Source organism: Salmo trutta, chromosome 36 (genome assembly GCF_901001165.1).
Source record: "Salmo trutta chromosome 36, fSalTru1.1, whole genome shotgun sequence".
In the NCBI taxonomy this organism is placed as follows: Eukaryota; Metazoa; Chordata; class Actinopteri; order Salmoniformes; family Salmonidae; genus Salmo; species Salmo trutta.
Window position 1 is genome coordinate 26,285,249 of NC_042992.1, and position 25,767 is coordinate 26,311,015.

General features: G+C 45.3%; 1 protein-coding gene across 1 annotated transcript in view; it reads left to right on the top strand.

The window, feature by feature from the left end:
* LOC115175462 (trafficking protein particle complex subunit 9-like) overlaps positions 1-25,767 on the top strand; it is a 126,094-nt gene that overhangs the window by 54,124 nt on the left and 46,203 nt on the right. Inside the window, exons 2-3 of the mRNA XM_029734697.1 lie at positions 983-1,128; positions 18,591-18,676. Coding sequence (XP_029590557.1) covers positions 983-1,128; positions 18,591-18,676 — 232 coding nt within the window. The remainder of the gene's footprint in view (positions 1-982; positions 1,129-18,590; positions 18,677-25,767) is intronic.

The following is a 25,767-nucleotide window of genomic DNA, read 5'->3' on the forward strand; positions in this document are numbered from 1 at the left end:
TTAAAGAGAATAAATGATGGTTAATAAGTGATCAGCAGTAATGAGAAGTCACTACCATCATGGTTTTTATTCATTGTTTATTCTGTGTTACAGTGGTCAAACCACATAATCCAAATGTAAAACTGACCTCAAAAAGCACTAATTGCTCAGCGCTATTGAGAATAAAATAGTTCTTTAAAGGTAGCCTAGTGTTTATGTTACAGTAAGTTCACTTAAAACACAACTCAGAGTTCTGCCCACTTCTGCCCACTCAGAATTCTAGCCCTATTTCTGGGTTGGCAGGGCCATTACTAGCACCAGGAGAGATGGAGGACCGTCTGTACCGTTTGTCTGTGTGTAGATATAGATGGATGAATGAATGGATGGATGGATGAATGAATGAATGCCTGGCTCCTCACAGAGGTGATAAGTGCTGTGTCCACCAGCCTCCAATTCACACCTTCAGTGCTTGCTCATTAAATGGCCTGGGCTAGAATCTCAGGACAGAATTCACCAATTCTACAGGATTTATGTTCTGCTGCCATCTGATTGACAGAGGTGTGTGTGTGTGTGTGTGTGTGTGTGTGTGTGTGTGTGTGGTGGTTGTGGCTCAGGTCACCATGCCAAAATCCATCTCATTTTCTCTCTCAGGATCTATAATGGACCTGGCTGTTGAGATAAATGTTTCTCTCTGCCTCCTTCGCTCCTTCTCCATCTCCCATTCCTTTACAAACCATCTGACCTTAATGGCCATGTACTCTTAAATCTCCACCCGGCACAGCCAGAAGAGGCCACCCACTCGGAGCCTGGTTCCTGTCTAGGTTTTCTTACTAGGTTCCTGTCTTTTTAGTGAGTTTTTCCTAGCCACTTTGCTTCTGCATCTGCACTGCTTGCTGTTTGGGGTTTTAGGCTGGGTTTCTGTACAGCACTTTGTGACATCTGCTGATGTAAAACGGGCTTTATAAATACATTTGATTGATTGGTTGGTTCTCCCCTGCTACAGATCAGTGGAGCTGTTGGATCTGCCCGTCAGCCTGCGCCCCCACAAGCAGAAAGGCCTTCTGGAAAACATCATGTCCTCCAAGAGTCCCTTCATCTACTCTCCCATCATCATGCACACCAGAGGAGAGGAGCGCAACAAGACGATAGGTGGGCGCACACACACACACACACACACACACACACACACACACACACACACACACACACACACCCCTTCTGAAGTTGAATCAGAATTAGTTGGGTAACATAGATAATTAAGATGTTTTATTAGTATAATATGCCTATTTGAGGTACTTGTCATTAGAAAGTGTCCATTGGACTCTGGTGTCTTTTCAGTTGCATGTCTACCTTAGCTGGGGCTCAGACACTTGGGGCCCAGAGAGGGGAGAGGTCAGACTTGTCTTCATGGGAATGTGTCTTTACTTATTCTTAAACCATGTGAAGGGATGGCGTGATTAATGGGGAACCAATGACTTGTCTCCACAATGTCTGTGAGCAAGTCACTCCCTGCTTTTCTTTATTGTGGGGAGGATTATGGCAGTAAATGGACCCTTGTATGTCCCTCTCTAGATCTCACACCTATCCTGTGATAGTATATGGCCTAGAGGCTAACTCACCCCAGTGAGCCTGTCCAGGAGTGGGGTCAAGAGGGGGTTTTGCTTGAGATGGGACTATCTAGAGTTGACAATTGATATATGGCATTGGATGAACTGGTGTTTTTGTTCTATACCCGTACTAGGGAGGGACAGTTCTAAGGACGACCAGATACTGGCCTATTCAATGAACCAGGTTGGCATAGCAGTTACTGTCTGCTGTGTTTTTATGGATATCTGTCATACAAAACTTAACCTTTGTGAACTGTTACTAAGTATCTGTGGTTTGTCAATGTACGTTGAAGGGGGTGTATCGTTGCTATAAAAGATCTCTGTAGCCATTGTGTAATTACCTCATTCAATGGTTCATTCGAGAGAGTGCATTATTGAAGGTCAACTACTTTTGCAAAAGTATCTTAAGTATTAAAGATGTAGTTTAACTCAGACTGGTGTGTTTGTAACTCTTCTCATTTGGTAATGCAGAAATTAGCCACCACAGCCTACTAATATTTTCATAAAACATCTATAAATAACGTGATGGAATAAATTAATCTTCTATACACGCTTGGCTAATGCCATAATTAAACCAGGAGCTCCTTGTTTTTCTCTCTCTGTCTCTGTCTCTGTCTCTATCTCTGTCTCTCTCTCTCTCTCTCTCTGTCTCTGTCTCTCTCTGTCTCTCTCTGTCTCTCTCTGTCTCTCTCTGTCTCTCTGTCTCTCTCTGTCTCTCTCTGTCTCTTTCTGTCTCTTTTCTGTCTCTCTCTGTCTCTCTCTGTCTCTGTCTCTGTCTCTGTCTCTCTGTCTCTGTCTCTCTGTCTCTCTCTCTGTCTCTGTCTCTCGCTCTCTCGGCTCTCGTCCAGGAGCTCCTTGTGTTTCTCTCTCTCGCTCTCTCTGTCAAATTTCAAAATCAAATTCAAGTGCTTTATTGGCATGAAAACTATTGTGTCAATATTGCCAAAGCAAACATGTATACCAATATACATTGTAATAAAATTATAAACAATAACAAATATAATATAAAATTGCAGTAAATAATAATACAAAATTAAATACAAACATAATAACAGTAAAATGGTAACCGTCAATAGTAGAATGTAATAAATATAAAATCTAACTATAGAAAATGTAACTAGAACTAATTATAAACTAATAACGGTCATCTCACCATTACATCAGTACTACAACTACTATCATCATACCACTACTACTACCACCCACCACCATTACTAAACTGCTATCATTACCATTACCACCCATACCACTACATATTTGGAATGATAAACAACAATAATAATTAGTAATAATAAGTAAGTTACTGCTTACTATGCAGATGTTGTTATTCAGTGTCCCTCAGGCTATGGCAGGCAAATACACTGATCAAAAAAATAAAGGGAACACTTAAACAACACAATGTAACTCCAAGTCAATCACACTTCTGTGAAATCAAAACTGTCCGCTTAGGAAGCAAACACTGATTGACAATACATTTCACATGCTGTTGTGCAAATGGAATAGACAACAGATGGAAATTATAGGCAATTAGCAAGACACCCCCAATAAAGGAGTGGTTCTGCAGGTGGTGACCACAGACCACTTCTCAGTTCCTATGCTTCCTGGCTGATGTTTTGGTCACTTTTGAATGCTGGCGGTGCTTTCACTCTAGTGGTAGCATGAGACGGAGTCTACAACCCACACAAGTGGCTCAGGTAGTGCAGCTCATCCAGGATGGCACATCAATGCGAGCTGTGGCAAGAAGGTTTGCTGTGTCTGTCAGCGTAGTGTCCAGAGCATGGAGGCGCTACCAGGAGACAGGCCAGTACATCAGGAGACGTGGAGGAGGCCGTAGGAGGGCAACAACCCAGCAGCAGGACCGCTACCCTCCGCCTTTGTGCAAGGAGGAGCAGGAGGAGCACTGCCAGAGCCCTGCAAAATGACCTCCAGCAGGCCACAAATGTGCATGTGTCTGCTCAAACGGTCAGAAACAGACTCCATGAGGGCCCGACGTCCACAGGTGGGGGTTGTGCTTACAGCCCAACACCGTGCAGGACGTTTGGCATTTGCCAGAGAACACCAAGATTGGCAAATTCGCCACTGGCGCCCTGTGCTCTTCACAGATGAAAGCAGGTTCACACTGAGCACGTGACAGACGTGACAGAGTCTGGAGACGCCGTGGAGAACGTTCTGCTGCCTGCAACATCCTCCAGCATGACCGGTTTGGCGGTGGGTCAGTCATGGTGTGGGGTGGCATTTCTTTGGGGGGGCCGCACAGCCCTCCATGTGCTCGCCAGAGGTAGCCTGACTGCCATTAGGTACCGAGATGAGATCCTCAGACCCCTTGTGAGACCATATGCTGGTGCGGTTGGCCCTGGGTTCCTCCTAATGCAAGACAATGCTAGACCTCATGTGGCTGGAGTGTGTCAGCAGTTCCTGCAAGAGGAAGGCATTGATGCTATGGACTGGCCCGCCCGTTCCCCAGACCTGAATCCAATTGAGCACATCTGGGACATCATGTCTCGCTCCATCCACCAACGCCACGTTGCACCACAGACTGTCCAGGAGTTGGCGGATGCTTTAGTCCAGGTCTGGGAGGAGATCCCTCAGGAGACCATCCGCCACCTCATCAGGAGCATGCCCAGGCGTTGTAGGGAGGTCATACAGGCATGTGGAGGCCACACACACCACAGCCTAATTTTGACTTATTTTAAGGACATTACATCAAAGTTGGATCAGCCTGTAGTGTGGTTTTCCACTTTAATTTTGAGTGTGACTCCAAATCCAGACCTCCATGGGTTGATAAATTGGATTTCCATTGATTATTTTTGTGTGATTTTGTTGTCAGCACATTCAACTATGTAAAGAAAAAAGTATTTAATAAGTTTATTTCATTCATTCAGATCTAGGATGTGTTATTTTAGTGTTCCCTTTATTTTTTTGAGCAGTATACATATTTGGCTGCAAGAGGAGCCATTGCTCCTTCGCCCATGAGTATTTTTACTTTTTCCTCTGGGTTTAATAAGTTTAAATTTGGAATAAATGTAGTCATTTCTGTGAATAAGGAGTCTCTCAGTGAGGAATATTTCTCACAGTAAAGGAGAAAGTGCATCTCTCGTCTCTACCTCCCCTGTCGTGCAGAGACCACATGCACGCTCCTCTTTGGGTAGCCATGTCTTTTTATGTCTGCCAGTTTCTATTGCCAATCGGTGGTCACTCAGCCTGTACTTGGTAAGGATCTGTCTCTGCCAGGTGGTCACTCAGCCTGTACTTGGTAAGGATCTGTCTCTGCTTCGTATCTCTGACAGAGTAGAGATAATCAGCCAATTCATATTCGCTGTTTAGGGTCAGATAGGAATTTAGTCAGCTTTGGGATTTAGTTTCGTTTTTCCAATGTTGTAAATATGAGTCCTTTGATTGGTTCATGATTTTGTTTATTTGAATTCTTTCTTTTGAAGCAGTGCTGGTGCCAGCTTGGTTCGTGAGGTCCAACACCAGCTACTGAGAGGGCTCATTTCTGGGCTCAGCTCTTGGGTTTGAAGTGCTTTAAATTGCAGACTTGAATTTGGACTTGAATTTAGATGTAGTCAAAATTTTAATGATCTTTTCTGTATTTTCATTATCACTGGAAAGCGGCCCAATTCTGCCCTACATGCATTATTTAGTGTATTTCTCTGGACTTGTAGGATTTTCCGACAGAATTCTGCATGTAGGGCTTCAATTGGATGTTTGTCCCACATTTTAAAGTCCAGTTTATCGAGCGGCCCCCAAACCTCACTTCCGTAAAGAGCTATTGGTAGGATTACACTGTGAAATATTTTCGTCCAAATTCTAATTGGGATGTTGATTTTGAATAATTTCATTTTTATTGCATACAATGCTTTGCGGGCTTTTTCTTTAAGTGCATTCACTGCCATATTAAAGTTTCCCGATGCAGATATGGTCAGACCAAGGTAGTTGTAATTTTTAGTGTGTTCAATGATGGTGTTGTTCAGGTTGAATTTATATTTGTGTTTCTGACATCTGTTTTTTTTTGGTGGGGGGGAAATCATGATTTTCGTTTTTTGGAAATTTACTGCCAGGGCCCAATTATGGCAATATTGCTCTAGAATATTAATGTTCTGTTGAAGGCCTTCTTTGGTTGGTGATAGAAGTACCAAGTCATCAGCATATAGCAGGTATTTCACCTCTGTGTCAAATAGTGTGAGTCCTGGGGCTGGAGAATGGTCCAACATGTCTGCTAATTCATTGATATAAATGTTGAAAAGATTTGGACTCAAACTGCAGCCTTGTCTCACACCTCGACATTGTGAAAATAATTATGTTCTTTGGTTTTTGATTTTTATTGCACATTTGTTTTCTGTGTGCATACATTTTATTAAGTCATACACCTTACCACCAAGCCCACTTTGGAGAATTTTGTAGAATAGCCCTTCGTGCCAAATAGAATCAAATGCTTTTTTAAAGTCAATAAAGCAAGCAAAGATTTTGCCGTCTTGTTTTTGGTGGACGTGTTTATTAATTAGTGTGTGTAAGGTGTATATATCTCTGTCTCTCTCTCTCTCTCTCTCTCTTTCTCGCTCTCTCAGCTCTCTCTCGGCTCTCGCTCTCTCTCGGCTCTCGCTCTCTCGGCTCTCGCTCTCTCGGCTCTCGCTCTCTCGGCTCTCGCTCTCTCGCTCTCTCGCTCTCTCGCTCTCTCGGCTCTCGGCTCTCTCGCTCTCTCGGCTCTCGGCTCTCTCTCTCTCTGCTCTCTCTCTCTCTCTGCTCACTCGCCTCTGCTCTCTCTGCTCTCTCTCTCTCGCTCTCTCTCTCTCGCTCTCTCTCTCCGTCTCTCTCTCTCCGTCTCTCTCTCTCTCTCTCTCTCTCTCTCTCTCTCTCGCTCTCTCTCTCGCTCTCTCTCTCGCTCTCTCTCTCTGCTCTCTCTGCTCTCTCTCTCTCTCGCTCTCTCGTCTCTCGCTCTCTCTCTCTCGCTCTCTCTCTCCGTCTCTCTCTCTCTCTCTCTCTCTCGCTCTCTCTCTCGCTCTCTCTCTCGCTCTCTCTCTCGCTCTCTCGGCTCGCTCTCTCTCGGCTCTCTCTCTCTCGGCTCTCTCTCTCTCGGCTCTCTGCTCTCTTCTCTCTCTCTCTCGCTCTCTCGGCTCTCTCTCTCTCTGCTCTCTCTCTCTCTCTGCTCACTCGCCTCTGCTCTCTCTGCTCTCTCTCTCTCTCTGCTCTCTCTCTCTCTCTGCTCTCTCTGCTCTCTCGCTCTCTCGCTCTCTTGTCTCTCGCTCTCTCGGCTCGCTCTCTCGGTCTCGGCTCTCGCTCGCTCTCTCGCTCTCTCGCTCTCTCTCGCTCTCTCGCTCTCTCGCTCTCTCGCTCTCTCGCTCTCTCGCTCTCTCGCTCTCTCTCGCTCTCTCTCGCTCTCTCTCGCTCTCTCTCGCGCTCTCTCTCTCTCTCGGCTCTCTCTCTCGGCTCTCTCTCTCTCGGCTCTTTCTGCTCTCGGCTCTCTCTGCTCTCTTCTCTCTCTCGGCTCTCTGCTCTCTTCTCTCTCTCGGCTCTCTCTCTCGGCTCTCTCTCTCGCTCTCTCTCTCGGCTCTCTCTCGCTCTCTCTCTCTCACTCTCTCTGAACATTCACGTGTTATAATTTTTTTGGGGGTCTGAAAAACCTCCAGTTTTAGCAGACTTTCTCATGATTGTGATGGATGGCTTTTCAGGATGAGATCTACTCTGGCTTCTCACAGAATCCAAGGAGTGTGAACTCTCTCTGATACACTGCCAAATCAGATGGACTCAACACAATGGCTGTTGTTAGAATTGTTATCGAGTTTTTCAGTATGACTGAAAGCCATTCAGTCTTTGTCCGTTCACTGTTCGTTCATTGTAGTCTCCCTTTGAGTGTAGTTGTGTCCTGTCTTAGTGTGATGCCATCTTTCATCATGCAGGCTATATTGAACCGTGAATCATTACTGTGTGTGTGTCACAATGACATGACACGCACACAGGTATCTGTGTGACTAAAACATCAGGGACGCTGAGTTGTAGGATAGCGTCATCACCTCCCACGCCTGATTTATCAGTGTAATAACGCCGCTTCCAGACTTACAAGATTGACAATCACGTCTTCACCGGAAAATAAACAAACAAGTCGAGAGGGGAAAAAATAACAACAAATACATTTAAATATCTATTCAATAGATAAAGTGCTTTCCGTGTTATCTATAATTCATTGGTTTAATTTTGTTGTAGCTTCCTGCCTGGCTGCTCCTATCAGGCTTTCTCTCTGTCAATTCAATTCAATTTGCTTTATTGGCATGACGTAACAATGTACATATTGCCAAAGCTTATTTTGGATATTTACAATATAAAAAATAATTAATAATCAAAATTGTCAATGGGACAACAGTAACAAAATAACCAAGGGTCAGAATAACCATACATTCAACAATAACAATAATCATACAGTAGAGGACATGTGCAGGTTTATTGGTCTGTCAGACACTGTCCCTCATCTTATGGCAGGCAGCAATGTAGTGCGCTGCCAACCCACAGCTCTCTGCGTCCTCCCCCAACAGGACGGGTAGCCTATCCTCATCAGAGAGGTCTTTGAAACCTTGAATAAGAGTTTAAAATTTTGGGAAATGACACTCTCTAATTGTTTTATATTTTTGACATTTTGTCAGGAAATGCAGCTCCGTCTCAGGTTCTGCTGTTATGCAGTGGCTGCACAGCCTTTCCTCTACAGGGAGCCAGGTTTTCCTGTGTCTACCCTTCTCAATGGCAAGGCTGTGCTCACTGAGCCTGTACTTTGTCAAGGTTTTTCTAAGGTTTTGATCAGTAACCATGGTCAAATATTTAGCCATGGTGTACTGTCGATTTAGGGCATATAGCACTGCATTTTGCTTTGTGTTTGTGCTTGTGTTTCCCAATAAGCAATGTAGTTTTGTTTTGACTGTGTTGTAATTTGGTTTATTCTGATTGATTGGATGTTCTGGTCCTGAGGCTTCAGTGTGTTAGTAGAACAGGTTTGTGAACTCAGCCCCAGGACCAGCTGGATGAGGGGACTCTTTTCTTTGCTCAGCTCTTGGCATTGCAGGGCTTGGTAATGATATGAGAGGGGGTCACTGTATTTTAGATGTTTCCAAAACTTAATTGCTCTTTTTTGAGTTTTTATTATTAGTGGATATTGGCCTAATTCTGTATCTCTCTCTCTCTGTATCTCTCTCTCTCTGTCTCTCTCTCTCTCTGGTGTTATCTTACCAGGCCCCCAATTTTGAATGAATACGCTTTTGTAATAAATTCCGAAACTGGAAGAGGGATTGGTCACTCAGGGCCAAAGGAACGCAACACATCCCAAGGCTAAGATATGAGCCAGTCCCCCTACTCCTAACCTGACAGGAAATCTTTGGGGATGAGAAACGACAGCTTGTTGCATCCTGTCACCGATACATCCGTGTTCAGCGTGTTATGTGATCTCAAACATGTTACCATGGAACACATGCAACACTGGCTGAATATTGGAGCAGCAATGTCAGACGTTCTGTAGAGGTCTATGTGATGTAGTGTGAGGCGTGGTGTTTGGTTAGTTGTGTAGGCGTGGGTTTGAGACAGAAAAGTCTCATTTTGCGAGGGACAGATACAAGTTGTTGTCAAAATGTCATTCTTAAGCTCTTTAAATCCAGAGAGTGGAGTACAAGTAGAGCTTGATGGATTGGTTCATAAATATCCTCTGTACGGTGTCGTTGAGTCGGGCACATACCTTTCTGTCTCTCTCTCTCTGTCTCTCTCTGTCTCTCTCTCTCTCTCTGTCTCTCTTCTCTCTCTGTCTCTCTCACTCTGTCTCTCTCTGTCTCTCTGTCTCTCTCTGTTTCTCTCTCTCTGTCTCTCTCTGTCTCTCTCTGTCTCTCTGTCTCTCTCTGTCCTCTCTGATCTCTCTCTCTCTGTCTCATCTCTGTCTCTCTCTACTGCTCTCTCTGTCCTCTCTCTCTCTATCTATCTCTATCTACCTGTCTCCTCTCTGTCTCTCTCTGTCTCTCTCTCTCTCTCTCTGTCTCTCTCTGTCTGTCTTTCTGTCTCTATCTCTCTCTGTCTCTCTGTCTCTCTCTGCCTCTGTCTCTCTCTCTGTCTCTGTCTCTCTCTCTGTCTCTCTCTGTCTCTCTCTCTGTCTCTCTTCCTCTCTCTTCCTCTCTCTGCCTCTCTCTCTCTCTGTCTCTCTCTTCTGTTCCTCCCTTCTCTCTGTCTTCTCTCTCTGGTTTCTGCTCTCTCTCTGTCTCTCTCTCTCTCTGTCTCCTCTCTGTCTCCTCTCTGTCTCTCTCTGTCTCTCTCTGTCTCTCTCTGTCTCTCTCTCTCTGTCTCTCTCTCTCTCTCTGTCTCCGTCTCTCTCTCTGTCTCCGTCTCTCTCTCTTCCTCTCTCTCTGCCACTCTCTCTCTCTGTCTCTCTCTCTGTCTCTCTCTCTGTCTCTCTCTCTCTCTCTCTCTCTCGTCTCTGTCTCTGTCTCTCTCTCTCTCTCTCTCTCTCTGTCTGTCTCTCTGTCTCTCTCTCTGTCTCTCTCTCTGTCTTTCTGTCTCTGTCTCTCTCTGTGAGTCTGAAGGCATGTTCCTCAGTGCTGGGATGGGTATTATTTCTGTGGCAACAGCTTCTAATAAAGCTAATAATTCCACTGGTGCTCAGTGGAATGTGCTGGTTGGTGCTTGGTTCTCAGTGGAATGTGCTGGTTGGTGCTTGGTTCTCAGTGGAATGTGCTGGTTGGTGCTTGGTTCTCAGTGGAATGTGCTGGTTGGTGCTTGGTTCTCAGTGGAATGTGCTGGTTGGTGCTTGGTGCTCAGTGGAATGTGCTGGTTGGTTCTCAGTGGAATGTGCTGGTTGGTTCTTAGTGGAATGTGCTGGTTGGTTCTCAGTGGAATGTGCTGGTTGGGGCTCAGTGGAATGTGCTGGTTGGTGCTTGGTTCTCAGTGGAATGTGCTGGTTGGTGCTCAGTGGAATGTGCTGGTTGGTGCTCAGTGGAATGTGCTGGTTGGTGCTCAGTGGAATGTGCTGGTTGGTGCTCAGTGGAATGTGCTGGTTGGTTCTCAGTGTAATGTGCTGGTTGGTTCTCAGTGGAATGTGCTGGTTGGTGCTTGGTTCTCAGTGGAATGTGCTGGTTGGTGCTTGGTTCTCAGTGGGATGTGCTGGTTGGTGCTTGGTGCTCAGTGGAATGTGCTGGTTGGTGCTCAGTGGAATGTGCTGGTTGGTGCTCAGTGGAATGTGTTGGTTGGTGCTCAGTGGAATGTGGTGTTTGGTGCTCAGTGGAATGTGTTGGTTGGTGCTTGGTTCTCAGTGGAATGTGCTGGTTGGTTCTCAGTGGAATGTGCTGGTTGGTTCTCAGTGGAATGTGCTGGTTGGTGCTCAGTGGAATGTGCTGGTTGGTTCTCAGTGGAATGTGCTGGTTGGTGCTTGGTTCTCAGTGGAATGTGCTGGTTGGTGCTTGGTGCTCAGTGGAATGTGCTGATTGGTGCTTGGTGCTCAGTGGAATGTGCTGGTTGGTGCTTGGTGCTCAGTGGAATGTGCTGGTTGGTGTTCAGTGGAATGTGGTGCTTGGTGCTCAGTGGAATGTGGTGCTTGGTGCTCAGTGGAATGTACTGGTTGGTGCTCAGTGGAATGTGGTGCTTGGTGCTCAGTGGAATGTGCTGGTTGGTGCTCAGTGGAATGTGCTGGTTGGTGCTCAGTGGAATGTGCTGGTTGGTGCTCAGTAGAATGTGGTGCTTGGTGTTCAGTGGAATGTGCTGATTGGTGTTCAGTGAAATGTGCTGGTTGGTGCTCAGTAGAATGTGCTGGTTGGTGCTCAGTGGAATGTGGTGCTTGGTGTTCAGTGGAATGTGCTGGTTGATGCTCAGTGGAATGTGCTGGTTGGTGCTCAGTAGAATGTGCTGGTTGGTGCTCAGTAGAATGTGGTGGTTGGTGTTCAGTGGAATGTGCTGGTTGGTGCTCAGTGGAATGTGCTGGTTGGTGCTCAGTAGAATGTGGTGCTTGGTGCTCAGTAGAATGTGGTGCTTGGTGCTCAGTAGAATGTGGTGCTTGGTGTTCATTGGAATGTGGTGCTTGGTGCTCAGTGGAATGTGCTGGTTGGTGCTCAGTGGAATGTGCTGGTTGGTGCTTGGTCTCTCTCGTTTTCTCTTTCTCTCTTTCTCTCCTCTCTCCCTCTCCATCCTCTTTCTTTCTCTCTCTCTCCCCTTTCTCTCTCTCTCTCTCTCTCTCCTCTCTCTCTCTCTCTCTCTCTCTCTCCTCTTTCTCTCTCTCTCTCTCTCCTCTCTCTCTCTCTCTCTCTTCTTTCTCTCTCCTTGTCTCTCTCTCTTCTTTCTCTCTCCTTGTCTCTCTATCTCACATTTTGCTGCTGGGGAATCAGTTATTAACATTCTGCAGTATGCTGTGTTTGTGTGTTTATTTCCTAGCTGTACTCTCCCCTTTGTCATGTAAATGTAATGTTCTATTAAGCAGATTGATGCTGAGCCATAAAACAGGGGATTCCTGTAATGGAGATTGTGGTGAAAGGTGGCAGAGATAGAGCGGTGTTTGTTAGACCATGAGACATCCAGAAAATCGGTCTTCTCACAAAATCGTCTGAGCAGTTTGAGACTTTCACGAACACGATGGTGTTCCCTGTTTTGCTCTACAACCCCCACAAGCATCTTGGGACTCGTCTGAAGTCGGTACTGCCGATCTGCCAACTTCTGTCTGTAGCTTGCAAACAGTTTGGGCTACACACTAATATGACCCCTCTGACCCCTCGGTTGTTATGCTCTAGGACGCCCACAGGCCTCACAAGACTCGTCTGAAGGTCCCCCGGTACCAATCAAACAAATGTATGGAAGTATATTGTTGGGGGTGTGTATGGAGGCGAAGTCAGGTGCAGGAGATCAGAGTGTAGTAAACAGGCGCACTTTAATTCCGGTCCAAAAACGACAGCACATAAAAACATAAACGTGTCAAAAACACGGATCATAACAAAAGTATGGCGCCTGACAATATCCACATAACAATAAACAATTACACACAAAGACATGGAGGGGAACAGAGGACTAAATACATGCAGTGTGATTATGGAATGAAAACCAGGTGTGTATGGAACAAGACAAAACAAATGGACATATGAGAAATGGAGCGGCGATGGCTAGAAAGCCGGTGACGTCGACCGCCGAACGCCGCCCGAGCAAGGAGAGGAGCCGACTTCGGCGGAAGTCGTGACATATATGGAAACTAGCAAATGTTTCCTGATCTTTCGTGTAACTCTCAGATATAGGATAGACACTTCAGAACAAACTCATTCATTGAATTGTGTGTTCTATTTTCTCCCAGTGCGATAGTGGAGCTACTGTAGGGGGCGATTTGTGTGAACATGCTCAAAGCTAGAGAACCTACCCCTCTTTGGTTCTGTATAAACATCAGTGTGTAGGGCGTTTTTGTTGTTATATTTAATTAGATTTCCAGGCAGGAGTCAGGCACATTTGCACACGTTGCCTGTGATGGTAGACTGGCTTGGGAGCACATGTTGTGGGAATGTTTGGTTTAGTACATAGAATTTTCCTTTCAAATGAGAAAAGATGGGATGCAGCAATGTGTTATACAAGATGTGTACTGCTGATTTGAATGGGATAACACAGTAATAGTGGAAGTTGATTTGTTGAAATTGTTCTCGTATATGTTGTTATTGTCAATGGTTATTTTTAGCATGTTGTAGCTTTGTTACATTCCTCTCCTGTATTAGTCTAGGCACTCCAATTGGCCCGCTATCCAAATTGATTCAGGAATTTATGAATAGCAAAAATGCTTGGCAGAAAATACCAGGTGTGATTTGCGAAGCGATGGTTAACTGGGCTGTCGAACGTCTTAAGTGGCCCCTGGGCAAAAGGCCCAGAGAGAGAGGGACAGAAAGGGAGAGACAGAGAGGGCAAGGCCAAGGGGGGCGAGACCCAGAGAAAGCGAGAGAGGAGATGGGTAGTACCAACTGGCTGTTGGTAGTTGGAACATTTAGGAAGCAGCTTGAATATTAAGGGGGCTTCAACTTCAAAAACGGTTGATTTGTGTGTGTGGGTATCTGGGGGAGGGGAGGATGTAAACTACATGAGTAGCAGAGAGAGGGAGAGATGGGTAATATATCTCCTCTGTCTCATTAGGCGCGCAATGAGTCTCAAACAGGAACTGTTTCAACACTTGAAACAGACCACATCCAAGTCTGCCAGAGCTTGTTCTCACAGCACAGCAGCACGTATAGTGGACTCTAAAACCGTCTCAAAACAACCACTCCTCATTAATGTACTGCTTATGAATGTGTTATGTATAGGTTATGAATGGATTATGAAGTCCTTAAGTAGGTGCGCTTCAAATAAAGAGTTACCTTAATTACTTTTATGAAACACACAAATCTCACATTTTTAGACGTTAATTGCTCTGTTAGTTTAGGTCATTTTTCTTATGTCATTACTGGAATCCGTAGCTGCTTTCTGTTGTATGAAATGGACTGTGTTGAGACGGAGAGAAACCATGTAAAGCCTGCTATCCTTAGGCAACAGATAGACCTGTGTGATGAGGCAGTGTGGTCGTGCTCCTCACGTTAGAGCACTAAAACCCTCTCTGCTCCAGGATACTGTGTGACGAGGCAGTGAGGTCGTGCTCCTCACGTTAGAGCACTAAAACCCTCTCTGCTCCAGGTTACTGTGTGACGAGGCAGTGTGGTCGTGCTCCTCACGTTAGAGCACTAAAACCCTCTCTGCTCCAGGATACTGTGTGATGAGGCAGTGTGGTCGTGCTCCTCACGTTAGAGCACTAAAACCCTCTCTGCTCCAGGATACTGTGTGATGAGGCAGTGTGGTCGTGCTCCTCACGTTAGAGCACTAAAACCCTCTCTGCTCCAGGATACTGTGTGACGAGGCAGTGTGGTCGTGCTCCTCACGTTAGAGCACTAAAACCCTCTCTGCTCCAGGATACTGTGTGACGAGGCAGTGTGGTCGTGCTCCTCACGTTAGAGCACTAAAACCCTCTCTGCTCCAGGATACTGTGTGACGAGGCAGTGAGGTCGTGCTCCTCACGTTAGAGCACTAAAACCCTCTCTGCTCCAGGTTACTGTGTGACGAGGCAGTGTGGTCGTGCTCCTCACGTTAGAGCACTAAAACCCTCTCTGCTCCAGGATACTGTGTGACGAGGCAGTGTGGTCGTGCTCCTCACGTTAGAGCACTAAAACCCTCTCTGCTCCAGGATACTGTGTGATGAGGCAGTGTGGTCGTGCTCCTCACATTAGAGCACTAAAACCCTCTCTACTCCAGGATACTGTGTGATGAGGCAGTGTGGTCGTGCTCCTCACGTTAGAGCACTAAAACCCTCTCTGCTCCAGGATACTGTGTGATGAGGCAGTGTGGTCGTGCTCCTCACGTTAGAGCACTAAAACCCTCTCTGCTCCAGGATACTGTGTGATGAGGCAGTGTGGTCGTGCTCCTCACATTAGAGCACTAAAACCCTCTCTGCTCCAGGATACTGTGTGATGAGGCAGTGTGGTCGTGCTCCTCACGTTAGAGCACTAAAACCCTCTCTGCTCCAGGATACTGTGTGATGAGGCAGTGTGGTCATGCTCCTCACATTAGAGCACTAAAACCCTCTCTGCTCCAGGATACTGTGTGATGAGGCAGTGTGGTCGTGCTCCTCACATTAGAGCACTAAAACCCTCTCTGCTCCAGGATACTGTGTGATGAGGCAGTGGCACCAGCAGACCTGGGTTCAAATACTTCAGATGGACTTGATTTAGCTTGCCTGCCTCAATGAACCAATAGAACAGTTGCAAAAGTGCTAACCCCGCCGGGCAGGCTAAAGCAAACACTCAAAGTATTAAAACAAATATGCCAAATAGTATTTGAACCCTGGTTTGCCTACTACTACTGAAATATTTTCAATTTCCAAACGACGCCAACAAGCTTACTCTACTGGTAAAACTTTCATCTAGAGACTACTCAGCCTACATCAGCGTTGATAGTGGGTCCTCTGGCTGTGTGTCTGTATGTTGATGCTGTCTGTTTGATTAATAGATGAATGGATTGGCTGCCCGGGCGTCCATAACAGGCTGCTGGTAGTCAGATACAGTACACCCTTAGCAGGTAATGATAGATACAGCATTACATCTATAGCAGGTCAGGCTGCCACACTGTGCTCCATCACTGTATGAACGTGGGGATAAGGAGGTGAATGGACTGTGAAAATGTATTTTGTGTGTGAGGGTTGTTAGACTCTGTCAGAATGCAGGTAACTGGGAGTGGTTGTTTGCCCCCTGCTAATGCACTGTGCCTCCTCTCTAACATACGACCCAGCAATAACATATATAGTTCCTAATGGCTGGTGTGTGTGTGTGTGTGTGTGTGTGTGTGTGTGTGTGTGTGTGTGTGTGTGTGCGGATGAATGGATATATGGATCCATCCTCTGACTACTACAGTCCTAAACACAACCGGCTAACAGTTTACACACCGATTCATCAGTACTTTGTAAATCAATACGATAGTTGTAGTTTTCCTACCTTGCTTTTCAACTAAGGTGCACAAACAGACGAGCAAACTGAAAGAGACAAGTGTTCAGTCTTTCTGCCTCTTCTTCCTGAATTGAAATGGCATTGACCCCAACCCTGGCCTCATCATACCCAGCCAGGTTGTTACAGTGCTGAAGCTTTGATAGTGTGAATGAAAAGCAATAAAAGCTTATTAGAGTGTGAGTTATTTCCAGTCATGTTTGATATTAAAGAGACAGTACAGATTCCATGTCATGTAGTTATTCCCTCCGTGTGAGTGTGCCTGCAGTGTTCCAGGGGAAACGTTTCAGGGACTGTCACACAAAGGGAATAACTTCAAGGGAGGAAAAGTACTCAAATATTTATTTACAAAGCGCTGATGAATCATTGTGGAAACTGTTAGCCGGTTGTGTGTAGGACTGTGGCAGAGCAATGAGAGGATGGATCCATATATATATACACATACACACACACACACACACATACACACACACACACACACAAGCCTCCCTCTGTACCTAGCAATAACATCTGCAAATCTGTACTTTGATTTGACCCACACACTGTATAAATGGTGGTATGGTTTGTTCTAATACATCATTCATTATCCTACTCTATTTCACACGCATGTTTTATGCTCCATTTCCCAGGCGAGCCGGGCAACATCTGCAGTGCCTGTTCTGTTCTGTTCTGTTCGCTCCAACAGGGTCCTCTTTGGCAATGACAAGGAGCGGAATGTTCGCTAATGAGACTGGTACTCCGCCACATGTTTCATATTCACCCTGAGGTTCTGAAGTGTTGAACCTTTCTGCTGTCTCTTCAATCTGGAATGGATGAATGGCCAGGAGCCTCTGGGTACGGAGGGAGGCTCGGGCGTGTCCCAACGTTTGACCAGGGCCCCATGTTGAGGAAGTGCAATGTAAAGGGTATAGGGTGCCACTTGGAAACAACTGAGATGGTTGCAGCTCAGCTATCCTCAGCGCTTTCAGAGGCATATTTCACATGTAATTGGCTCTGTGAGGAGGATACCTGAGAGGCAGACCTGGGGTTGTGAGAGGCTCATTTGAACATTTATATTATAGAGATACCCTTCTTCCTGCTTCTCCTTCTTCCTGCTTCTCCTTCTTTCTGCTTCGGACTAAAGTTTTAATTTCCCAAGGTGCACGCCGGTAGTTTAGTTTACTCTCCGTAAACCCACCAAGTCTGGGGCTCAGAATATGGAGATGCGAGTGTGTGTTTGTTTGTGTGTGTGTGTGTGTTGCTCGGGGCTTAGGCTCAGCCAGGTCCTCTTGTGTGATAGTTGAATGCGTTTAGAGATTGGACTGTCAAAATGGAGATGGAAGACTGTAGTGTGTTTGGTAACAGAGCTGTTTCCACCTGTTTCATTGTAATCTCCATCTCAGAATCCCTCCTCCACTGCCAAATGACACTGCTGAATCGGGACCATCTTGTATCTCATTATAGGGTCTTTCAAGGTACTTTCTAATAGCACAATCCTGTGCAATGGTAATGAGAACCACAGGAGGTCTTGAGAAGGACTGGCTAGAGACTAAAATGGTTCATGTAAGGAATAGAAAGAGATTGTAAAACCAGAAGAGTGCATACAATACAACTAATCACATAGCACATCAGTGTTTCCCCTATATTAATTTAGCAGCGGTGGCCCACTGCTGCTAAATTGTTGCTACTGCTGCAAACAATATGATGTAATTTAAAAAACATTTTTTGGGCACTTTTAAATGGATTATCGTTGGCTCAATGACTGGAAGTCTATTAAGCCCCGCGGTTCCGTTTCCAACACTGCTGAAAACTCCCCTAGGGGAAACACTGCACATGCTTTGCCTTATCATCTCCAAGTCTTCTAATAGTCATGTAATATAATACGGTCATCTTTAAAGTTTGCACTTGGTTGCCTCGTTTTGTCAACTGACCTGACGCTGAACTCTGACACAGCCTTTACATCCTCCTGAGCAGCTCTCACCGACAGCACCTGCATGGGCAAATGGAATACGAAATGAAATGTACACATTTGCAGAGCCAGCAGCTCAATTTATATATTTTCTGGGTTTATTTGCTTCACTAAAGTCATTAATTATTAACTTGTCTGTCTGTGCGTGAGGCACAATGAGGTAATTATTTGTATCAAACAGGTTGGTTTTAATTGCAATTGAAATACTCTGGCATATTGAAAATATAACTTTAGACTTAACACATTTTTAACGTTCAATATTATTTCCACTTCGCTGAATTCTATTTACATATTACTCAAGTACCCACAGAATTCTAATGATATATTTGTAAGGTATTTTCTGGCTTTATTGAACCGAAAGAGGATGACAGTGGGGAAAGATTATGTCAAAGGACAGTAGGCTGCATTCCAACCTACTGTATGCTGACACAATAGATATCTGCCGGAGGCTGTGGCTTCGAGCGATACGTACTTGATCTCATATTTGTCTGTGTGTTGCATGTACATTTGTTGCTCAGACATGTAATGCATCAGTTCCTCTGATGTATTGTTCTACATCCTCAGAGTTCCGGTGGGTCCAGGGAGATGTGTGTGAGGTCCAGCTGATGGTCTACAACCCCATGCCCTTTGAACTCCGCGTGGAGCACATGGTGAGGGAAGCATTACTTCTGGATACTACAACAACACCACAACTTAGTAAAAGTCCCTGAAAAGGAGTTGTCAGGGCCCCTCGGGGTAAAATAAACTACCCTCATCACATCAGGGACAAGCCATTCAACAGTGATAATGTCTTGCAGTTATCTTTGATGACCTCATTAAAGTCTAGCTAAAAGCCCTGTTCGGACACTTAGATGCAGTCATAATGGTACAGGACAGGTCCAGAACAAACTGGGCCATCCTTCTCTGCTGACACTAAGTGTACTGGAACAATGTAGGAGGAGTTAACCCATGTGGTGTTATTGCGGTTCATAGTCCCCATGCTATTTATCCACACTGTCGCTAATAAGGTAATGAGAGGAAATGGACTCTCTCTCTCTCTCTCTCTCTCTCTCTCTCTCTCTCTCTCTCTCTCTCTCTCTCTCTCTCTCTCTCTCTCTCTCTCTCTCTCTCTGATGCTTGCACTCAGTCACACACACTTGTATTGTCTTTCTTGATATCGCTGTGTGGTTCAAGCTCTCTCTCTCAGGATCACTCATGCATTTGATTGTTGAATCAAACCGCTTTGCTACTCGATGATGGAAGTGTTTCTTTACAGATGCACTGATGTGGCACAGACTGCATTGAGACGCACAACAATCATCTGCCTCTGTCTGTCTACATGCACACACACACACACACACACAAGCACAACAGCCGTACTGTACCGTCACGAGGCGCTGCTCGCTGTGTGCCTGAAACTGATGCAGCCCTTAATTGGACACCAGAGCGCAAATGGCCATGGAAGGGCGTGTGTGTGTGTGTGTGTGTGTGTGTTTAATGTCTGACTGTGCACAATGACAGGAACCCTAGGGCCTGTCATGTCCAAGGTGTTGCTGTATGTACCTGGATGGGCCTGGGTAATTATCATCCTCTGGCATGTCGGAGCAGAATGAAGTGTCTCTGTGTGTGTGTGTCTATGTGTGTTTAAAACACGTGTGTTGAAGTGTCAGGAGAGTGGAAGGTCAAACCGCGATGAGGGATTATTTTCTTTGCTGTCGAGGGGGTCCTAAAACTGTCACTTAGCCAGTGAAGAGACACACACACACACACACACACACACACACACACACACACACACACACACACACACACACACACACACACACACACACACATCATTAGCCCCTGACTCCCCACCTGCGGATGGATAGATGGAAGCACAGATGGAGACAGAGACCCCGTCCCGTTCTACTTCCATGGCAGCTGGCAGCCTTAGGTGTTATGTGATACAGTACAGGTGGCATGCAGGGTGACTTGGCCTAAACACAAACTATGGTGTTCATCATGAACTGACTTGACCCGACCTGAGTTCACACAAAATCTTTTATTTTCAGTACTTTAGCTGCGCTTGATAGAGCATTCCTGGCACAATGAAACCAATGGAATAGTCCCACAAGTGCAATCCCTGTTCATCTGTCACTCCAGGCAACCTCAATCAGACTGTGAAAGTCTATGAAAGAAATACAATAGTATTTGAACCCAGGTCTGTTGATGGCAGCGACAGGCAGGCTGCTGCTGAGTGTTCCTCGCCTAATGCAGGAACCATGGAGGAGATAGGTGGAGGGGATAGGTGGAGGAGATAGGTGGAGGAGATAGATGGAGGGGATTTTCTCTGATGAATCCCCTTTCTGATTGTTTGGAGCATCCGGAAAAAAGATTGTCCGGAGAAGACAAGGTGAGCGCTACCATCAGTCCTGTGTCATGCCAACAGTAAAGCATCCTAAGACCATTCATGTGTGGGGTTGCTTCTCAGCCAAGGGACTGGGCTCACTCACAATTTTGCCTAAGAACACAGCCATGAATAAAGACTGGTACCAACACATCCTCCGAGAGCAACTTCTCCCAACCATCCAGGAACAGTTTGGTGACGAACAATGCCTTTTCCAGCATGATGGAGCACCTTGCCATAAGGCAAAAGTGATAACTAAGTGGCTCGGGGAACAAAACATCGATATTTTGGATCCATGGCCAGGAAACTCTCCAAACCTTAATCCCATTGAGAACTTGTGGTCAATCCTCAAGAGGCGGGTGGACAAACAAAACCCCACAAATTCTGACAAACTCCAAGCATTGATTATGCAAGAATGGGCTGCCATCAGTCAGGATGTGGCCCAGAAGTTAATTGACAGCCTGCCAGGGCGGATTGCAGAGGTCTTGAAAAAGAAGGGTCAACATTGCAAATATTGACTCTTTGCATCAACTTCATGTAATTGTCAATAAAAGCCTTTGACACTTATGAAATGCTTGTAATTATACTTCAGTATTCCATAGTAACATCTGACAAAAATATCTAAAGACACTGAAGCAGCAAACTTTGTGGAAATTAATATTTGTGTCATTCTCAAAACCTTTGGCCACGACTGTACAATGTAGAAAATATAAAGAATAACCCTTGAATGAGTAGGTTTGTCCAAACTGTTGACTGGTACTGTACATGATGCGGTGACGATGAGAGAACTATTAGGTTACTGAACCATGATCAGGCTAACCACACACACACACACACACACACACACACACACACACACACACACACACACCCCAGCAGGTCGTTAACAATAGCGAGTCGGGCTAATTAACCTTTTCAAGAATGGATGCAAATGAGTTATTTCCAATAGGTTAAGTTTGATATTTGTTTTCCAATAAAGGGGTGTAATCTTTATTCTCTCTCTAAAGTAGCAAGAGGGATGGCTTTGTAAATAACTGTCACGCCGCCACAGAGGCTCTCGATGACTGGAGACATGTATATGATAATGGTCTTCTCCATGGCGTCACCCAGCCAGCCTCATGACCAGAGACGAGATGTGATGTGCATTTGACCACCTGTATAACTGATAAAAATGTTACACTAGCATATTCCTCTCTGAGATAGTCGAACCTCCCGATCTCCCCTACTGTGTTACTGTGTAGGACTCATTTCCCATCTCTCCTCCTACAGCAGAGCAGACAGCCTTCAATTTACACTGTTTGTGTGTGTGTGTGTTTTTCTAGTTTCCTCCTCTCTCTCTCTCACGGTGAGAACAAGAGCAATTTTCTCCGTGGGAGATGGCGGTGCCTGCTTGGGCTCCAGGATATCAGGGCTAGATTAGGATGATGGATTACAGGGAACACTGGTAACTACTCTCACTAACCCTTCCTCCCATCAGAGCACTCTGGTACTGACGCCTGAGACAACCTCCCTCCCACCAGCTCACTGAGAGGCTGGGTTTCAATACTCTTACGGGGTTTCCTCTCCTATCCTTTAAGTGTTTCCCAACTCCGGTCCTCCAGTACCCCCAACCGTACATCTTTTTGCTGTAGCCCTGGATAAACACACCTCATTCAACTTGTCAGGGGCTTGATGATTAGTTGACCAGTAGAATCCGGTGTGCTTGTCCGGGGCCGCAATGAAAACGTTGGGGCTACTCAAGGACCGGACTTGGGAGACACTGCTTTGTGATATCGGGCTATATTAGATTACCATGATTGATTACCGGGATCTCTGGAAACTTCTGTGGGGTTGGGTTTCAATACTCTAAAGTTGCTTCCTCTCCTCCTCCATTCCTTCATCTGCAGTTCTGATAGGAACATTACAGGGAGCAGTGGAAACAACTGCCACCCACTACGGCACTGGGACAATTATGGGGTTTCTCTCATCATGTCACATTAGAACAGTGGAATCTGATTCATTAGATCCACTTGATTTAGTTTCAAAGTAAATTGAACTGTAATCAAGTCAGTTGTGACACTACGTTACATTGACAGGTTTTATGATCATTTTAGCGACTTAGATGTCCTGGTGTTCCAGTTTAACCGTTGCTTCATGCTCAGTCTCTGTTTGTGTTTTATTAATAGGGCCCGAATTTGAAGTAGAATCATTTGACACTCTTCGATAACATAGTATCAAGTCATTTTAATGAAGCTCCGCTGATGGCATACATTTTAATGAACAACTGCATTGTATCTCATGAATATATATATATATATATATATAAATGTGTGTGTGTGTGTGTGTGTGTGTGTGTGTGTGTGTGTGTGTGTATATGTATGTGTGTACAGTTGAAGTTGGAAGTTTACATACACTTAGGTTTGAGTCATTAAAACTCGTTTTTCAACCACCACAAATGTATTGTTAGTAAACTATAGTTTTGGCAAGTCGGTTAGGACATCTACTTTGTGCATGACAAGTCATGTTTCCAACAATTGTTTAAAGACAGATTATTTCACTTATAATTCACTGTATCACAATTCCAGTGGGTCAGAAGTTTACATACACTAAGTTGACTGTGCCTTTCAACAGCTTGGAAAATTCCAGAAAATTATGTCATGGCTTTAGAAGCTTCTGATAGGCTAATTGACATAATTTGAGTCAATTGGAGGTGTACCTGTGGATGTATTTCAAGGCCTACCTTCAAACTCGGTGCCTCTTTGCTTGACATCATGGGAAAATCCAAAGAAATCAGCCAAGACCTCAGAATAAAAATTGTAGACCTCCACAAGTCTGGTTCATCCTTGGGAACAATTTCCAAATGCCTGAAGGTACCACGTTCATCTGTGCAAACAGTAGTACGCAAGTATAAACACCATGGGACCACGCAGCTGTCATACATCTCAGGAAGGAGACACGTTCTGTCTCCTAGAGATGAATGTACTATGGTGCTTAAAGTACAAATCAATTCCAGGACAATAGCAAAAGACCTTATGAAGATGCTGGAGGAAACGAGTGCAACAGTATCTATATCCACAGTAAAACAAGTCCTATATCGACATAACCTGAAAGGCTGCTCAACAAGGAAGAAGCCACAGCTCCAAAACCGTCATAAAAAAGCCGGACTACTGTTTGCAACTGCACATGTGGACAAAGATTGTACTTTTTGGAGAAATATCCTCTGGTCTGATGAAACAAAAATAGAACTGTTTGGCCATACTGATCATCATTATGTTTGGAGGAAAAAGGGGGAGGCTTGCAAACCGAAGAACACCATCCCAACAGTGAAGCACGGGAGTGGCAGCATCATATTGTGGGGGTGCTTTGCTGCAGGAGGGACTGGTGCACTTCACAAAATAGATAGCATGATGAGGAAGGAAAAGTATGTGGATATATTGAAGCAACATCTCAAGACATCAGTCAGGAAGTTAAAGCTTGGTCGCAAATGGGTCTTCCAAATGGACAATGACCCCAAGCGTCTCTTCCAAAGTTGTGGCAAAATGGCTTAAGGACGAGAAAGTCAAGGTATTGGAGTGGCCATCACAAAGCCCTGACCTCAATCCTTTAGAAAATTGTGGGCAGAACTGAAAAAGCGTGTGAGAGCAAGGAGGCCTACAAACCTGACTGTTACACCAGCTCTGTCAGGAGGAATGGGCCAAAATTCACCCAACTTATTGTGGGAAGCTTTTGGAAGGCTACCCAAAAGATTTGACCCAAGTTAAACAATTTAAAGGTTATGCTACCAAATACTAATTGAGTGTATGTAAACTTCTGACCCACTGGGAATGTGATGAAAGAAATAAAAGCTGAAATAAATAATTCGCTCTACTATTATTCTGACATTTCACATTCTTATAATGGAGTGGTGATCCTAACTGACCTAAGACAGGGAATTTCTACTAGGATTAATTGTCAGGAATTGTGAAAAACTGAGTTTAAATGTATTTGGCTAAGACACGCTCCACTACAGCCCCCTCCATTTCCTGTAGTCCACAAGAGGTTGTTGTCCTGGCACCACAATGCCAGTTCTCTGACCTCCTCCCTATAGGCCGTCTCATCGTTGTCGGTGATCAAGCCTACCACTGTTGTGTCGTCAGCAAACTTAATGATGGTGTTGGAGTCATGTTTGACCACGCAGTCAAGGGTGAACAGGGAGTACAGGTGGGGACTAAGTATACATCCATGAGGGGCCCCAGTGTTGAGGATCAGCATTGCAGATGTGTTGTTGCCTACCCTTACCACCTGGGGCGTGGCCCGTCAGGAAGTCTAGGATCCAATTTCAGAGGGAGGTGTTTAGTCCCAGGGTCCTTAGCTTAGTGATGAGTTTCGTGGGCACTATGGTGTTGAATGCTGAGCTGTAGTCAATGAACAGCATTCTCACGTCGATTGTTCCTTTTGTCCAGGTGGGAAAGGGTAGTGTGGAATGCGATTGAGATTGCGTCATCTGTGGATCTGTTGGGGCGGTATGCAAATTGGAGTGGGTCTAGGATATCGGGAGGATGCTGTTGATGTGAGCCATGACCAGCCTTTCAAAGCACTTCATGGCTACCAATTTGAGTGCTACGGGGCGGTAATCATTTAGGCAGATGACCTTCGCTTCCTTGGGCACAGGGACTATGGTGGTCTGCTTGAAACATGTAGGTATTACAGAATTGGTCAGGGAGAGGTTGAAAATGTCAGTGAAGACACTTGCTAGTTGGTCCGCACAGGCTTTTAGTACACATCCTGACTGTCTGGCCCCACAGCTTTGTGAATGTTGACCTGTTTAAAGGTCTTGCTCACATCGACTACAGAGAGCGTTATCACAGAATCATCCAGAACAGCTGGTGCTTTCGTGCATGCTTCAGTGTTGCTTGCCTCGAAGCAAGCATAAAATACACCTAGCTCGTCTTGTAGGCTCGCGTCTCTGGGCAGCTCGCGTCTGGGTTTCCGTTTGTAGGCCCTAATATTTTTCAAGAGCTATATGCTAGATGCGGATGTTGCATGTAATCCATGGCTTTTGGTTGTGATATTTACGCACGGTCACTGTGGGGACGACGTTGTCGATGCACTTATTCATGAAGCCGGTGACTGATGTGCTATACTCCTCAATCCCATTGTATGATTCCCGGAACATATTCCAGTCTGTGCTAGCAAAACAGTACTGTAGAGTAGCATCCGCATCATCTGACCACTTCCGTATTGAGCGAGTCACTGGTACTTCCTGCTTTAGTGTTTGCTTGTAAGCAGATTTGCAGATGGTCAGATTTGCTAAATGGAGGGTGGAGGAGAGCTTTATATGCATCTCTGTGTGTGGAGTAAAGGTGGTCTTGAGGTTTTTTTCCTCTGGTTGCACATGTGACATGCTGGTAAAAA